At 37.1% G+C, this 18,324-nt stretch overlaps 1 protein-coding gene across 11 annotated transcripts in view; it reads left to right on the plus strand.

Annotated features, from left to right (window-relative positions):
* Nucleotides 1-18,324, plus strand: part of EPS15L1 (epidermal growth factor receptor pathway substrate 15 like 1) — a 47,093-nt gene that overhangs the window by 20,810 nt on the left and 7,959 nt on the right. For 9 of the 11 annotated variants that reach the window (XR_005827265.1, XM_040589107.1, XM_040589108.1 and 6 more), the window contains 4 exons: nt 373-433; nt 829-911; nt 2,399-2,531; nt 14,711-14,916. Coding sequence is in view for 10 of the 11 variants with exons in the window: in XM_040589107.1 (XP_040445041.1) it covers nt 373-433; nt 829-911; nt 2,399-2,531; nt 14,711-14,916 (483 nt within the window). In the remaining variant the exon portion in view is untranslated. The other 2 variants (XM_040589115.1, XM_040589116.1) reach the window with 2 other exon arrangements.

An 18,324-nucleotide genomic window follows, 5' to 3' on the forward strand; every position in this document is an offset into this window, starting at 1 on the left:
TCTGAATTCATAATAATGTAAATTCCTGACTAGAATATTCAGTCTCTGTTGCTGAAAGACTGAATGCTTCTGGGTGTAATTTCTTATTTTGCCCTGGTAACAAATATCGCTTGTATTTCAGCATGATACAATTTTCACTTGAATGTGTTTCGCTTGTAGGTACTTGGTGTTTTGTTCAAGACTATCAATAGGCAAATGGACTAGTAATGCAGATTTCATATAATCAGTCGGTTTTATCCTACTACATATGTCCACTGAACAGAGTGGTCTGAAACTGGAAATAATTTGTCTTAAAGCAAGAGATTGTGATATGCATCAAAAGACAAGTGCACGGTACATGAACAATAATTATGTGTATGTGTTCTTCTTTAGCCTGACCCTTTTGAAAGCAGTGATCCATTTACGTCTTCCAGTATCTCTTCAAAAGGTCCAGGTAAGAAGAAAAAATTTTCTCATGAAAATTAATTAGGAGCTATCTCTTAATGAAAGAAGAATCAAATGTAAAAGTTGAAAGTAAAGAAAGTATCTTGTGAACTGTTAGGAAATACATTGTGGTTCTGTTACGGATTAAGAAGATTAAGTCTTTGCATACACTATATATGTCACTTCTGTCTTGTCTTTTCTTCTTTTTTCTTTTCTTTCCTCCTCTGAACAACTGGTAGAAAACCTATTGTTTTATGGAATTCTCTTTTAACATTTCTTGCTGGGTCAAAATGCAAGTGCTTTTAAATCACCTGCCTAGTTTTGTACTTACTGCCATCAAGCATTCTTCGTAATTCTTAAGCATTATTTTAAATCGCACTTTTCCCGCCCCCGTATCTGTTTCAGATCCATTTGGAACACTAGATCCATTTGGAAGTGGTGCTTTCAGTAGTGGTGAAGGATTTGCAGACTTCAGTCAGATGTCAAAGGTAAAGGTTACAAGGAAAGCAGCTGTCCTTTTAAAAATGTATGTACAGGTACTTTTTTTTTTTTTAAGGGTATGAGACAATTGTAAACTTTCAGCTGACAACTCACTTTTGTTCATTTTTTTCCGAATAGCCTCACCAGTTACATAGCAAAGCATTTTCCATCCATTTGAGGTATAGCAAACTCTTACAAAGTCTGGTAGGTTCGGCAGGGATGAATCAACTTTTTGCAAACGTTTTCAAATATCAGTGGAGCATAAGAAATAACTTCTAGTTTTTACATATAAGAAAAGGTATTTGTTCCATATATATTAATATATTTCAGTGTCCAGCCTTCCTCTTAAGTCCTGCAATCTGCTTCTTGGATACTTCATCTCTTACAGTATCCTGAGTTGTCCTTAAATTTCTCCATGAGTACAGGGAACCAGAGGAAGGTGGAAAACCTTCCTATGGTGCGCTGGCATTCCATAGCTCTTAAACAGAATTGCTGTTTCCTTGGGTTTTTGGTATAAACTGAGCATATAGGGTTTTTCAAATAGAACTAGGTCCTTTCCTTGTCTGGATCCTGCCAGTCTCCTGTTAGCTTTCTGAGGTGGAGTTTGGAATTGACAGTTGACATCAGTTGCCCAACTTTTTGCACTTAGTTCCACAATAATGCTTCGACATTGTAGAGTAAATGTTAATTAGAAAATAGGTTATTGTATGCCTTTGACTAATTAAACTTCTTGAATTTAATTTCTAACTTTTCTTACTGGTTTTTGCGGGGGTTCAGCTTTCCACTAGGTGGCAGCAGTCTGTACAAATCCAGATGTGTTTGGCTGGAGTTAGAAGTTCTAGCAAAGGTCCGACTGTGAGCTTTAGCTTTGCCCACTGAATTCCTGTTTCTTCATTTCGGAATGATAAATTTCACTGCACGGCATGAATTTTTGTGCCTTTTTTAATCAATAAGAGACTCCTTCAGAAGAGCCAGCTTGAATATAGGAAACATTAAACATATGGGAAACATTAAAAAGTTTGGGAATTTTACCTGAGCTTTTACAAAAAAAGAGCTGTGTGTGACTTAAGAAGAGCTTGGAAAAAAACTATCTGTTCTGCAGTCTACTATGTTTTTCCAGTTTCTGTCATGGCTCTCTTTATCAGAGTGAAGGACAGACTGTCGTATGACCGTTCATTGCTAAATAGTAAAAAGTAGAGGTTTGCTTCCTTTTATTTTTCTCATCAGCTTTTTGCTAGGACCAAAAGTTCTAGAAGTACTGAAGAGATTAAGGGCATAAGTACGTTTGAATGTTTGTGAAATCCTAGCACCTCTGTCAGTGGGCGTTAGCCTCTTACACCACTGACATAATTCTGTGAATCTGTCCTCATTTTTTGAAGTTAATGCTTTTACTTGAGTTAACTTGTAGGTTTCATGAAACATGAAACAGCAGATATTCTACAATGTGCTTTACCTTCTTTTTCTTTTTTTTTTTTTTTTTTTTTTCCTCATGTAGTCAGTAGCTTCAGACCCCTTTGCCTCCTCTTTTGGAGGGATGGGATTCTCAGATGACCCTTTCAAAAGCAAATCAGACACACCAGCATTACCACCGAAGAAAAATGTCCCACCACGACCCAAGCCACCCAGTGGTAAGGAAGTTTTCTTTTTTTAATAGTCAGTTCCCCCAAATTTCTGTGCATTTTTGGACACAAGGAGAAGTTGACAGTCTTCTGTCTCATTATCTTGTATTTCAACTATGGAGGAAGGTATGAGGTTATCTGTGAACTGGCAGAAATTGTCAGACTGGAGCTCTTCAGGCTGGAAAACAGATCATTAGGGAGTGGTATGACAGATCTGTAAAATGACTTGAAAATGTGAGTGAGAAAAACTGGGGGGGGGAAGAATCTCTTTTCCAAGTGGGCAACAAATAGGATTAAATGGTGCCTTCAAAATAAAGAGGTTTGGTTTTATACAGTACTCTGAATTTAGGATGTTGGGTTTTTTTGCCAGAGAGTATGGTGATTGGAAAAAAGTCTAAATTGGCTTTAAAAAGTTCTGGATAATTCTTAGAAGAAAAACCCAACCAGGGCAATGGGGTCTACCAGTAGCCAAAGTACTCTTTCTGGCTCCTGTGTTGCTGAACATCTATTTACAAAGTAGTCTGAAGTACGGCTGTATCTTTACCTTGTTTTGTTGTTCTTCCTGAGGCATCTGCCACTAGATAGTAACAAGAACAGGTTACAGGGCTAGATAGACTTGTCCTGATCTGTCCAGGTATGATCATTCTTACAGTCTCACATTGCTGCATTAATTATGCAGTGTCTGAATGTACAGCTTGTTCCTGCTTCAAGTCCATTATGTATGGAAATTCTTAGAGATGCATGAATCTCCTGAACCGAAAGTAAGATCTCTCTTACTGGAGATTCAGCTCCTACTTGGTTGCCCTCCCTAGAGCTGATATTTAAAATAATTGAGATACCAGTGAAACTGTTTTAAGAACTGAAGCCACTTAGAGCTGTTAAGTTGGAAGTCTCCTTTTAGCAGCAGTGGTATAGTTCAGTTAATACTGGCAGCAAACATATAGTTGGCTCAAAAAAACCCCAAACAACTGAATTCTGCTTATGAATAGGCACATAATTTTGCACAGGCATCTGAGTCAACATCTAGTATGCTCATGTATCCACTGACAGTGTTAGGAAGCATAACACACAAAAAACGGATCCATTGTTAATGTCTCCCTATCTACATGTGTGGATTGTCTACCTGTCTGCTGTTGCATTTTGGAGTGAAGCATGCAGCCTGCACCCATGCTGTTTATAACAGGTATTGTTGATCTGGCTGGTTTTGCAAACCAGTTATGCTAGAGCTAGCTCCTTGGAGAACGTGGAAAGAGCCTTCTATTACAGGGGTATCCTGAGGATGTCGTTAACTATCTGTAGACTGATCCAAGGATTGGAAAATAATTTAATATGGTAAACTTGTAAGCAGGCCATTGCAGTAGCATTTATTTATTCCTATTACTATGATTTTATTGCTCAAGAGATGATGATGCACACTAAAACCCTGAATTCAAATGATGAGGTTCTGTGTAGGTGAGTATTGATGACAATGTGTCAGGAAATGCTCTAGAATTGTGGGAGAGTTCTTGAAGTGGCTGTTCCGTGCTTACTTGTGTAAATATCTTCTACTTCTGAGGTACTAGAGAGCCTTTGGTGATTAAAAACCCACATAATATGTAATGTTGACAAGTATCAACAAATGGGACACGAATAAAAGCAGAAATATAAAAGCTGAAGGTAATCTTATTTACCATTGTGGATGTTATTTTTCTTTATTTGGTTTTCAAGGAAAGTATGTAAGTGGTCATCTTTCTTTTTAAGAAATGTCTACATAAAATAATTTAGTGTTTAAAGGGCCCATGTAAAGTTGAACGAGTCAAACAAATACTAAATATACCTGTATTATCTCTTTCATGTGGTTTCTTTCTGTTTCTGGTTTGAAACATGATTATTCCTAGCAAATGCAGTGTAATGGTAGCAGCAAAGGTGAGAAATAGATGTCATAGGATTGATTCACCTACATGGTGTTTTTGGATTTATGTCTCTTCATTCCCTCATTTATACATACTGAGCAATTTTGGAGAACATTAAGCTTTAATAATTTGTTTTGAATTTAGACGTGTGCACTCAGCCTTTTATCAGTCTGTTAAAAAAATTATTTAAATGTGCCTTCCCCTCTTCTTGGGAGACACAACATTTGTAAGGTTCGCTGCTCTACCAAAAGCAAATGTTGTTATGATAAAGTAGACTGAGGAGGAAACAAAGCAGGGGTTTTTTTTAAAGCAAATGAGCCTCATGTGCTTATGCAGTTATACTCCTCCCTTCCTTCCACAACTAAGGCAACCTTCAGTGGTTACTAAAAGCATGAGAAATTATATAGTAATATACTGTGATTCTAGCAAGAGATACAAGAGTTAGAAATGGGAACGCTGCTCAGAAAACAAACAACAGACAAGAAACTTCCGTTGTTTCGTACTTTTCTCATTGGTCTGTTTAATTAAAAAACAAGTGGGTGATAAAGATCTTGCTGAAGGATGAATAAATGCCAGTTGTTACCAGCCAAATCTGCAGTTTGCCTTTCTGTTCCCATTTCATACCCTTTTTAGTAAAACTGTCCTTTCTGTTGGTGGGGATTTTTAGTATTGAAAAGCACTTGTGTGGTTTCCTTGCATTTTGTTGGGCAGGTGCAATGAAGATCTAATATAAAGTTTTACTTGTCCTCAACGCTCAACAGTCAAGTAGAAAATACTAATGAGTATTTTTGCAGAGCATTGAAAGCAGCCTGATTTCCCAGGTAGTTGTTGGTTGTGGAAACTAGCAAAACACACCAGGGATTGTTCCCAGTTCAGTGCTTTTCTATATGCAAAGCTTTTTAGTTGTGTGACATGCAAGTGTTGTTTGATCAATGCACCAAGGTATTGCAAGGTGTTCTGGACAATCAGGGGATGGGCAGTGCGCCACAGTTCCCATTTTGCCCACGTGTCTGTGTTTTGTCCAGCTGAACAAAGAGCTGTGCATCAGGACTTGCTTCTGCGCAGAGGCAGAGCAAACCCTCAGAGCCGAACATGGGGCCAGGGAAATGCTTCAGACGTAGCTTCTCTTCACTGTTTAGTGAAGGGCAGCTTAAAAGGCTTTCAGATGTCCCTGGAAAGACCTGTAAAAGGAATGTGCAGTTCAGATTAGCTGCTCTCATATAAAGGCTCTGGAAACAGTCTTCATACCATGCTTAAGGGAACTTCTCTGCGACTGCCAGCTTTGCCAGTAGCAGGATTGCGTTGGGTAATCATTGGCCTTGTTAATCCTGACCTGTTTGCTGGCCACTTGTAAAGTGAGATTGGTTGGTTGTTCTAGTTGATTTGTTTGGGTTTAGTGGGTGTTTGGCTTTTTTCAAAGCTTGGACATTGGGAAGTAGCTATGATAGTTCAGTTCACAGCTGTCTGTGGTTATTACTATCTGGCAAGGATAGGCCAACTGCATGGCATGGATTAGACACCCTTGAGATCCTTATCTTTCCCTTCTCAAAAACTAAGGTTAAGAGAGGGGATGACAGTCATGAAATTATTTCATTAAAGTTGTATCTCAGGCTGGATCTCAAGCTTACAATTGTTCTGTTCTTCATAAATTTTTCTTCTTTCTCACTCCTTTTTGAACCAAAATCTTCAAGATCTTTTAGATGTCACAGTCTGAAATTGATCCTTGCTTGATCCAAGAGAAATTTCATGTTTGTTTTGCTGATTAAAGGCTCTATTGTGTTTTTCAACCTAACTAATTTAAAGGTGAAGTGCAGAATCTTTAAACAGAATTGGAGGAAGGCTAATAGATCAGTGAATGAAAATGGAGAATGACAAGAAGGTTGTTTCAGAAGCAGCAAGCCTGGATACCAGTATACATCAAAGCTCCAACATACCTGTTACATGCAAGGATTTGAAAAATCAGTATCTTTGTCCCTTAGCTGGTTTAAGGTTCTCTGTTTAGGTTGAGTAAGATCAACTAAGGAAAAGCTCTTTAGCTCTTCTGACTGGACTGTTCTAATGAAAATCCCGAAGGGAGTATGTGCATGCGCTTTCTCTTGCATTCATAGTCCATGAAGTTCCTAGTGGACTTAAGATTTCATAGAGCTCTTCTAGGACTTAGGTGAAATTGATGTTCACCAGGTGGTACTGGAGAACTTAAAGGTTTCTTTGCAGCAAAGTGGAAGATTTTCTGTATTGATTGATGCTTTATCTTGAATATTGCTCAAAAAGCACCAAAAAATTATTAAGATATAAACATGCCTGTGCTTTGCATAATGGACTATGATAAACAGAAACCAAGACAATATTATTTACCTCTACTAACAAAAGTAATAGTGGTGTATATTGACAAACTTAACCAAAGGTGCCCTATGACAGAGATCTAGATTCCAGTGCAAATTATTTTCTGAAGCTGTCCTGAAACATAGCTAAGTTTGGTAGATTTGTAAGTACATTTTATTTTCTGTCATAGAGGATTACCTGTAGTGTTTAGCACTACTGAACTTCTGGTTGCTTTATATTTCTTAATGCCAGTTGAGTTTTGTAGGACTCTTGTGTAATTAAGATTAAAGTCTGGAAGAGCTGATACACTGAAACCTGTCAGTTAAAATGTTTTTTGTAGGTTCTCACAGATTAACCATTATGCTTTCTACCATGAGCTGCAGATTGAAATCAGTCAGAGTTCACCGCTAACTAGTTTCTAGGTAAAAGTTGTTGATTACAAAAAGAGAGAAACAGATTTTTTTTCTTTTTTTTTTATTTTTTTTTAAAGTACAGGAAGTTGCTGTGTGGGTGTCAGTGATTGGGTTATAAGTAAAATTCAATGCTCTAGTGCTTTGATCGTGGGACCTACTGCTTTTGCCCCACCCTTACCACTTCCTTTAAATGCAGCACCATGCATTCCACATTGCGGTTATAACAGTACTGTTAACCAGTGATATTAGTGGAAGAACCTTCACCACTAACCAGTGTGTAACCTTCAACCTCTTCTAATTTTTTATTGCTTGCTTATAGTGGTTTTGACCTTCTTAACCTTGAAAGAATAAAAGTCCGAAAAGCACAGGAAAAAAACCATACTCTCCAGTTTCAGTGTGCTTTCTTCTTGCAATGGTTATTTAATAAAACCAATTACTTTTTAATCTCTCAAGCCTTTTTTAGCCTGTGTAAGTGTTGTAATTTATATTAAATATATTGTATATTAGGGACTGATAGAAGTGGTGGGTATCAATAGTGAACTTCAAGTTGGCACCTCTGTGTTTGAGGTAAGGACTTCAATTCTGTTCTCACACTGGCTTTATGACTGGTAGTTGTTTTGAAATGTCAAAATCTTGGAAAAACTCTTCAGAAGACAAAATAGGGGACTAACCAGTTTGTCTTGAATTAAGAAGTAGGATTATAATCCCTCAGAGATGCCTGGCTTGTGTGGAGCCCCAGAAGACCTCAGTGCAAGCACAAAGGTTTGCACAGTGTTTAATATGAGTGACTAGAAATTATTACGATATAATAGTGATGCTGTTGTTTATCATAAATTTAAACAGCCAAGGTATTGGGTTTCAGTATTTTTACCAAATCACAAATTGCAAAACTGCTAGATGTATTTTGCTCACCGATAAAGTCAGAAAAAGGCCCCTGCTGACATTGGCAAGATGAAAACAACAGGACTTGGATCAGTCCTGTTTTTTTCATCTTGTCAATTGGCAGATAGAGAAATTATATGTGAGCCTGTTGATGGCTTAAAAAAAAATGAAGAGGTCAGAGCTTTAAGATCTATTAAAGATCTGTTAAGATCTTCAGGATCTTAGTATTTTACTGAACTAATCTGAAAACTCTTCTAGCTGTGATGGCTGTTGTAATCCATCATCAACAGAAATAGTAATTTCCTAGTTGTAGGTGAGGATTCTTTGCCATTTCTTCACAAGTGTGGTTGCAGGAGAAGATTGTTGTCAGCCCCAGGGAAGCTAGAAATCCAAGAAAAAATTAATAGCCAACTGCCAGAGCAGCTTTCTGTTCTGTTCATACAGTGCATGGACCTTGGAAGGTAAATCTAAGATGATTTGCCCACTTAAATGCTCATAATTAAGAATGTAAATTCTGAAAGAAAATATCCTGAAGGCAGTTTGACCTCAGAGCTTTAGTGAGTGGATATGGGGGTGGGGTATGCACACATTTTCCAGGCTTACCTGGACCTGAGTTGTCTAGATAGAAGGTTTTGAGCTAGCTTCATGCTGTGGGATGTCTTTTGCATGCCTTGAAGCGTTAATAGATGCCTCTTGCTACTGCTGTGCATAATTGGATGCTTAATGCTGTCAGCCAGCACTGTGCTTGCAGAAATCAGAAGGGTGGTGCAAGCAGCTCACGGAATGGTGATGTTTGTACAGCCCTGCTCTGCTGCTGTCTTCCTTTGTATTTGATGCTTCCTCCTCCTTTATGTCAACGATAAATATAGTTCTTTTTCATATGTGTCACTTCTTCAAATTTTAGGCATTTTATGGTTTGACTGTTTTTACCATTTTAGGCTTATTTTTCATCTGTAAAGACTGCTTTATAGCACCAGAGCACTGTTGGTTCACATTGACTTCATATTGACAGTGTTCAGTGAGGAAAAAAGAGCACAGATCTCTGCTACTTTTTGAGTTGGACATATACATGGTTTTCTAGTAGGGTGTGTTGGCTTGTGCTGTGTCTTCAGGGTCTCAGAAGAAAATGAAGACTTCACAGGTTGTTCAGTATCTTGCTTTAAAAAGCCATGCAAATCAAAGCCTGAATGCTTTGTTATATGCATTTACTGATATCATTTCTTCAAATAAGAGGTCTCATGAATACTTAGTGTTTAAACACATCATGGCTTTGTGTCCATTCTTTTTTTGACATGCACCATGTATCCTCTGGATATGAATTTGCGTAGAAGCTTGCTCTGTGTATTTAGTGAGCTAATTTTAAGAAGAAAGAAGCTGTGTTCGGTATAATAGATGTAATTAAGAGCTATGAACAAAAGCAAGAATTAATTGGAAAACAATGTAAAATAGTTCCCCTGCATTTATTTGCAAGGGCATATTCAAGTTGTGGGGATCAATCTGTTTGGTCTGGAGGAGAGTATAGAGTTGTGTGCTTTTATTAGTTGCATGAGCCACAGGAGATGTTTATTTCTGAGTGGTACCACACACCTGTTTCCTTAGAGCTTCTTGAGTACCCAGAGTTATTCACAAGTAGCATGGTGCCTGTTTACCTTTTCTTTTTCTTTTTTTTTTTTTTCCCCTCATCTGCAACCAAGAGTGAAAAATTTAGCCTTAGAATTTGTGACTGACAGGAAAACTTTTTTTAAAAAAAATTTTCATGCCTTCTAGAAGACCTGACAGTTGCATTAGAACACAGGCATCCCTTGTTATGTAGGATAAATGACTCATGGGTGGAGCACCTGCCCAGCCACAAACTAAAAATTCCATTCACGCTTTGATTCTGTTGTTTATGCTGATCGCTCACAGTAAAGATATTTCAGTACCAATTTTTGAAAGAAGGTTGTTCAGAATCTGTTTCAGAACAGATTGTTAGGGTGAATGTATAACGATTTCTCACCTGTCAAGAAGTTGTTTTCAGAATATTTCTCTTAAGCTAAAGTTTTCAGAGTTACAGGCTAGCTCAATGTGCAAATTTTGCAAATACTAAGCAAAAACAGTTTCAAGGTTGTTTTGCATAGGAAAAATCCTTCTTTCTGTTACTAAAAGTATATATTGCGATTTTGTGCAAAGAGCGTTATCACCAGAAAGCTAAGTTTAAAAACAGCGCAGAAATAACTCCTGCTGAAGACAAATACTTTTTAAATATTCAGTGGAAAATGGGTTTTAACATAACTCAGCTTCAAGCACTTTTTGAAAACTAGTCATAATTTTTGTAGAAGTTCCTAAAGTTCACAGTTTATGAAAGTTTTATTCTGCATCAGTGGAAAAACTGCATAATTTAACAGGATGGTGAAAAACATGCTGAGTAAGTTAGGAATGAGACATAAACTTGGTGAAGTGTCAAGAGAAAGATGTGCTGGGAGGCACCTTGCGTATTGCAGAGTCTCCGAAGTTTTCTAGAGTAACACTTCCTCTGCCATGTAAAAGATGTGAGAGGTAGAAACCCTGGTATTGTAGGTTTAAGTAAAATCACAGGCATGGACTTAACTGACATTAGCACTACTTACCCTGTGTAGCACAACCCTTGACTTCTTAAAGCATATTTTTCACTTTAGAAAGTTTCCTGGAAAGGAATACTTGTTTAGTAAAAGTTTAAAGTCGTGTTATGTTAACTCTGCCCTGTTTGCCTGTGAGCATGCATAATCCCGTCCTTACACACAGGAAAACATGCTGCTTCTCATCATGCAGTAAGATACTCTGCTAAGCAGAAAGCTAGGACCATCACTGAAACACAGAATATAGAGACAACTATAAATATTTCACTTCATTATTTCATTGTCAATATCTTGTAATTCAGTAAGACAGATTCTGTAATTGCATCCAACCAAGGAGATTATATTGGTCTTGAACTATAGATCTCAACCCTGAAGTTGGCTGTGGGGTATGAAATTAGATAAACCCTTCGTATGGGTGGAGTTCACTATAAGTTAACAGCATTTGCTGTGGTAAACCATTTTGTTCATCATCTCTTTTTGCTGAAGTGAGTCCTCAGTGTGGTTTGGGTGCACCACTTGGGTAACTGCTGAAACTGCTGTGGTTTCAGAATAGGACCTGTTTTGCTTTTTTCTGAACTTTTTTCCCCTGAAACTATTAGCAGAAAAATCAAATAAGTAAGGGTTACAACTGTTTGCCTGCACTTTCATACTGCCTTACCTCAAAAACGGTGAGCGGTATCATGTGAAAATGTCACATTTTCCAGTGAATATAGGATTAATGCAATCTCAGTTACTACAAAGAGTATATCTTGCAATATTACGATTTTACCAGTGTCCTTCGGTTCAGTTGGTGACTTTTTCATGTGGTTTGGGTATTTTTGCTTTACATTATAGAAATACTGTACCCACATTCTTGATATACTGAACATGGAAATACAAAAATCTTTGTGTACTGATGTATACATTCACTGCACTGGGAGTTTCACACTTCGTGTATGCCAGCAAAGATGTCAGAAAGATAATTCTGGTGTTGTTATTAGTAATTTGTGGCTAATAAATGAGTAAATTTAAGCATCTAATGGAACCAAAAAAACTTCTGCCAGGCCTCAGAACCATATTTGCTAAGTGTGGCAGGGTAAAACAAATTACAAGCAACGTACAAAGTGCGGTGAAAAAGGGCTGGTTGAGGACTCTCGTGAGTGCCAGAATTGCTGTGTTCAGCATGGGCACAGCACTTAAACTTGCTCTGCAAAAATAAACCTGATTTTATAAGCGTTTGCCTCTTTTTGCCTTTTCTTCAAACTAACAAAATTATAGCCCTCTTTTATTCTTTAACATAGAGAAAACTGAAGAAAATGGCACTTGGGACAAAAAGTGAAAAATTTCAATATTATTAGCAGTAACTCTAGTATTCATGGTGACATTTCCTCTACAGCAGCATTATTCTCTGTGATCTGTTGTGAAGATGAAGCACGAGAAACCCCGAAGCTTTGTGTATGTTCTGAAACTACTCAGGGCTTCGTGCAAAAACATGAAACAGGCCATGTAGAAAAAACAGGTTTGTTGAGCAAATACGTTGCAAACCCTGCATTTGTATTAACAGTCACCAGTTCCACAAAGTGGTTTCGGCAGCAGCAGATTTAACCTAAGAAAAGGGCAGCTTAAAATAGGTTGGTTTGGCCTCTTATCAATCAGAACTGGTTTGGGGTAGTACAAAGTGAAGGATGCTAGGCAGGAGTAACTGGCAGGAGAGGAAGGAGGAAAAATTGTAGGGGGCTCTTGGTTTTGCCTTGACCTGAAATTAGAGATGCAGGTACTTTAATTCTCTTTGTAACTTATTTTAAGTTGCTCTCTTATCTGGAGGATTACATACAAAATGCTGAGTTACTCATTTCTTACCGGCTTTGCTAATTTTGTTAGTTACCTAACCCTACATCGCAGTGACTGAAGGTGTGATATGAAAGCTGTGGCGATGAGTGGGATGTAAACGCAGCAGTCCCAGACAACCAAACTAGCCTCTTGATAGGAAAGGTGGTTTGAAACAGTGGTAGAGAAGTGCCCATGCCCATGGGGAGAGCAAATCCTGCTGGTATTTCCTGTATATTTTGTCACTTCCTTCCATGAAGGACAAATCACTGGTCTGATCTGCCTCTTTAGAAGTCCCACATATGGTTGCTAATATGGGTATCTGTATATCCTTGCCACATCTGTTAACCAGGACAGAGCACGTACTGAACCATGAAAACCGGTACTGGAGCGAACTTCTAAGTGATCTCATTTATCCCCCCCAGCTTCAAGGCAGCTAAATCAGTGTGATTTCTAAAAACCGTTTCTCAAACCTTATGGATACGGTGATGGAATGCAACAAGTTCCCTAGGCAGTTTTCAGTGTTCTTAAGTTCTAAAAATGTTACAGATTGTCTAATGGATATCTCTCTTGGTAAAATCTAAATCCATTAGCCTTTTTCTTGATGGAAGACTTGCCTGTAGGACTATGATCGGGTTCCCCTTGAATACTCCTAAAACTAATCAAATCCAGTTATACCTCCTGCTGCATGTGTCTTGTTTTCTAAGTCTCTTTCTCTCTGCTTGTTCAGCTGTGGACTTTCTTGCTTCACGCTTTCCCTGAAGCATCTGAGGCCCGAGTCTGACACGAACAGTGCACTAATGAGATAAGAGTCTGCATCGTTCCTTCAGCTGTCCTGTAATTCTGTGCCAGGCTGCGTTTAGGGGCTGTAGACCCCTGCACCCTGTGCCATCATTTAGGTGGTGCCGGCAGCACGGTGCAGAGCCTGCTGATGGCAGAGGGCTCAGCATCTGGCATACTGAGGGCAAGGGGAGATGGACTTTTGGCTGGCCCCTGGGATAAGCGAGGCTGAGCTGTGATTTAACAGCAGGTGAAGGCAGGCTGCTGAATAGCTTAGTTATTTCCTGCGAGTTTGCTGATCTCTGTTTTTCTCTGATGAAGGAGGGTTTCCACAGATTTGAGCAAATACTATAAAGTGCATGAGCAACTACTGAAGTACCTTCTTAAATCAGGCTATGTCTTACATGTGCCAAGTACGTACTCTGAAATTTGGGGATTTGAGTCCATTTCTCCGTGCTTTCATAGTATGTGTATCCTGATGTGAATACGTTGTAAGATTCCTATTAAATTATAGTTCAAAGAATTGGATGTTTCAAAAAAAATTGCTTTATTAATGCAAATAATGTATGTAATTCAGGTAATACAGGAAGTTGTAAATATTTGTTTGTTTTAAAAATGTTTCTGGATCTTCCTTTGTCATTTTAAAGTACACTTTATCATCTGGATTGTTCATCCAAGTAGTATTTTCCCTGGAGGCTAGATTGCATACTTGTCAGGAGCAATCTTTTTTAAGAGGAAAAAAAAAATTGCATTTATTTGTTCAGTTATTTGACCCAAAAATTAGTACTTTTTGCAAGGTGAATTCAAAATTAACCATTGATGTTCTAATTGCAATAAATATACAACCATTATTTTTGAGCGCACACAATAGTTTCTGTGATTTCAATTGTCATTGGGGTAGAATATAAGAACAAGCAGTCGCCTACAAAAGGTGGGTTGCACAGCAAGCACCCCAGCACAAGGCGATTTCTTAATCAGTCTCTTTTCCCTTGTACATGTGGTGGTAGAAGGATAAACCAGTTCCAGAAAAAAAACAACCAGAACATATGCATTCTGTGAAGTCACAGTTAAGTTACTATTTAATTCTATTTAATGTGATTATTTATCTGTAGTGATTTAAATTTTTAAGTATTACGTCTTTTATATAATCACGAACTTAAACTTGAAATATCTCTAATCCTAGAAAATGAACTGAAGTCATAACTTGTCAAATTCTTTAGGCCAAATGTCTTTGTATTGATTTTTATAATTTAAAATTTTGATGGTATTAATATTACAGTATGTATAAGTAAGATAAATTCATTTAAATAAAACTGTCAGAGGTGATTTGCATTGAGAAATGAGTACCACTGTATTTGGTGAAATTTTAAGCCACCCCAGGAAGAATGGATGATGCTAAAGTGTATCAGCAGTTTCCTATTTAAGGGGTTTGCATTGTCCATGGTAAGTAACTTCTCTTTTTCTCCTTTTGTTGTTTTTTTTTTTCCTAAACTTTCCAGGTAAAAGTACTCCTGTAAGCCACCTTGGGTCTTCAGATTTTTCCAAGCCCCATGATCCATTCCAGCCATTTGGGGCTGACAGCAGTGACCCGTTTCAAAGTAAAAAGGGGTTTGGGGACCCATTTAGTGGAAAAGATCCATTTGCTCCCTCCTCTTCAAGTAAAACTTCTAAAGACTCTTCCTTGGGGTTTGCAGACTTCAGCTCTGTAAGTTAAGTTCATTGTCTCTGAGCAAACCACTTTCTGCTCTGCTTGCAGCAATCTATTGGGTTTTTGTTTTAACTGCAAACCTACTGTTCACTGGCTTCTGTCTCTTAGTACCTTCATGCTGTCCTCATTGTTTTTGTATTAATATTTCTGTAATAAAAAGGCATTATTTCAATAAAAAAGAAGTTTCGTACTAAATTTTAAAGGGTTTACTTGCATTTAAAATTATTTTAGTACAGTGTGCCTTGACTCACAAATTCTTTGTAGCAGAATCTGTGTATTGTTTTTGTTGCATGGAGGCTATTTTGTAAACTGATTTTTTGGGAGCCAATGATGTAAAGATTCAGAACCAGTTGTTGAAAACGTTTATATAGCAATTTCATCATATCCTGAGAAGCAAAACCTGAAAGGGAAAGGTTCCATAAAGTATTTGTAATTGTTTGTGAAAAAAGTTCTGACAATCCTGTTGCAGTGTTTGCTGTATATGATGGAATGTGGTCATAAATATACATATACGAGACAGAGATTGCAAATTTAGCTGTTGAATTTTGTTTGTTACTGATATTGCAGAAGAGCCCTTGTTAGACAAAGAAAACAACATTGTTTGGTAGAACCAATATAGAAACGTCCATAGTGCACTCCAGAACCACAGTATTGGAAGGTTTAAAAGCAAAGCCAAGTGCCCATTCATTAAAAAATATCAGGGTTTCTAAAAGCCTGGCTTTGTTTTTAGTGCTGACAGGTACATGACTGAATTGGAAGTCATTGTAAATGTAGTAGTAGTGTGGTTCTTATTGCTTCCATGAGTAGATAGGTATCTGTTCCATCCACAGCCATCAGGCTTCTTCCTCCTTTCATGTGTTTTTGTTCTTGTCACATTGCCATGCAGTAAAATTGCCAACTTAATCTGTTACCTAACTTTGATGGACACAGTTCAGTGTTCAGCAAGTGGAGATCTCTCAGCTAAGTCTTTCAGGTTGCTTATTTTTACTGTTTTTTCCCCTAGTTATGAGTACATGTGTATCACTTTCCTATTTGATATTGTTAGTTGAGGTCATCTGTGCATACTTTTAGCTGGCCTCGGTGCTTTAATTTATGATGCTGAAGACTTCAAAGTTTGAGATACTATGTATGCTTTACCACAGTTAGTACTTAGCCTGTTGAATTTGCACAGTTAAATTCTGTGATTGTATACAAAATGGTGACATTATTAATAAAAATAAGACGCAAAACTTGCTTTATCTGAAATTTCTTGAACACCATCTAATTTCTTCCTTCAGTGAAAGACAAATAATGGAATGGAATGACTGTTACCCAGCTACTGTCATCTTACTTTACAGACTGCATTTCTTAAAATTGTGTCTTATGCTGAGTGATTGCATCAGATTATCAACCAAAATCTCTGATCCCCGTCCCAGTGGGTGTTCCAGTGTTAAATTTACTGTGCCATCAGGTTTTTAGGAGATGAGATTAACTTTAGAAGAGAAGGAAAAAGTAGGGAAAATGAGATTGTGAGCAGCAGCCACGTGTAATTACTGTTAAGTGGCATTTCATCAAATTAAATTAATTTTTCAGTCAGTTTTGTGAATTGTTTTCTCCTGCTGTAAGAAAAAAAAAAAGCATTAACTGAATTTGACTGAAAAGGGAGAGACTTGATCCCTGTTCTTTTCAGTTTGTTGGGGTATTTTTTGCTTGCCTATAACACAATTACATTGCTACACTTCCTAATTCCTAGTCCTTCTATATGTAGTCTTAAGTGTACTAGTTACCTTGTAATCAGCAAGAATATTGTGCTTCTCTTTGCCTGATATTTGGGAAACTTTATTCATAATGGAAATTAAAAGCAATTATACTTACAGAAGTTTTTTTGACACATAGTTTGAGTCCATGGAATCTGAGAACAGAATCATGTAGGTTTGAATAACTGAATAATCTGATTTTTAATTGGAAGTCTTTAGTGTTACAAAGAAGTTGCATGAGGACCTTCAGTAGATTTTTACCAGCACTCTAGAAAATCTGGCTTTTTTGCCACCTTTTTTTTTTTTTTTTTTTTTTTTTTTTTGGGACACTGGCAAATTCATGCACCCAGTAGTTCTAAGTATATTCTCATTGCATTCTTAACTTTTCCGTTGGTATTAAATACAACTCCTTAGAACAAAACAAAGTCTTGTGGTAGCTCATGTTTCAGGTGTTTCTAGGTTCCAGCTTCAGTTTACAGAACAAGAAGAAAAGCAATCTTTTCTCCAACAGAAGGTGTTTAAATTTCCAAGAAACAGAGCACTTGGAACTATACTGATTTTGTTTTTTTCTTAACGTAAGCTAGTAATTTAGTAAAGACAAGTCAGTGTAGCTCTTGTGTATTTGATTAATTTCAGCCTGCTGTTATCCTCATTTACGCCTTGGGTCTAACTGTACTTCTGAAAAAGAGATGAAAAAAAGTTTTCAATGAAATGACAGATATGTGATACGTATTTACAGCCTTCTTGAAACCTGGACATGTGCAAAAAAAAACATTACTGTCTTAAATTACTTGTATTTCAGTTACATTACCTTTTGATAGGCAATCTGTGCGAGAATCAGTGGCATTAATGAACTGTTGTGTATTTCACTACCTTATGGTCAGAGTTAGGCTCCTGAAAATTTTTCTTTACACTAACCATTTGTTAGTGTAAGGCACATCCAGATTTGTTTCCAATGAATCACTTGTCTATTTTTCCTGTTTTGTTTTTTTTTTACTCTGCACTTCTAACCACAAAAATATAACTTGTGTACTATAAACAAATCATAGTTGGGACTCTCATAAGCTTTGGAAGACTTACGCTAAGTTGTAAGCTGTATAAGTAAAACTATTTTCTCAACTTAAAAAAAAAAAAAAAAAAAACACAACAAAAAAACAACATCCCAGAGGGTTTTGGCCAAAGCTTATTGTATTTCTGAAAATAGTAACTTATTCTCCATCCCAGCTATATGATCTTATTGAATTCTTGGAATAAGTGGAGAAGTCTTACTTCCACTTCAGTCCGTCCTTACTGTATCTTGGGAAAAAAAAAATCATCTATTTAAAGTGTTAGTGGGCTTTTAAATCTTACCTGTCAGCTGACATTATTTAAATGAATAGTGATAGTAGGTTTTCTTCATTTTAAAAGTAAAATGTGTGGCACTTCTATTGGATTTCAGTAACGTTGAAGGCAAAGGTCCTCATTAAATTTTGTTAACAGGGAAAGCAGACTTATGTTTGAAGAAAAGTAATTTTAAAGTTGGTTTTTTTGCATCAAATAATCTGAAAAATCATAGAGAAATAAAATGAGAAATGGTGCGCATCTGGGAGCACGTAGATAAAGCACAATTTAACTAAATTATAAGTAAATAAGAATTGGACTCTGCTTGAAAGAAATTCAAATAGATGCA

Source organism: Falco naumanni, chromosome 4 (genome assembly GCF_017639655.2).
Source record: "Falco naumanni isolate bFalNau1 chromosome 4, bFalNau1.pat, whole genome shotgun sequence".
NCBI lineage: Eukaryota > Metazoa > Chordata > Aves > Falconiformes > Falconidae > Falco > Falco naumanni.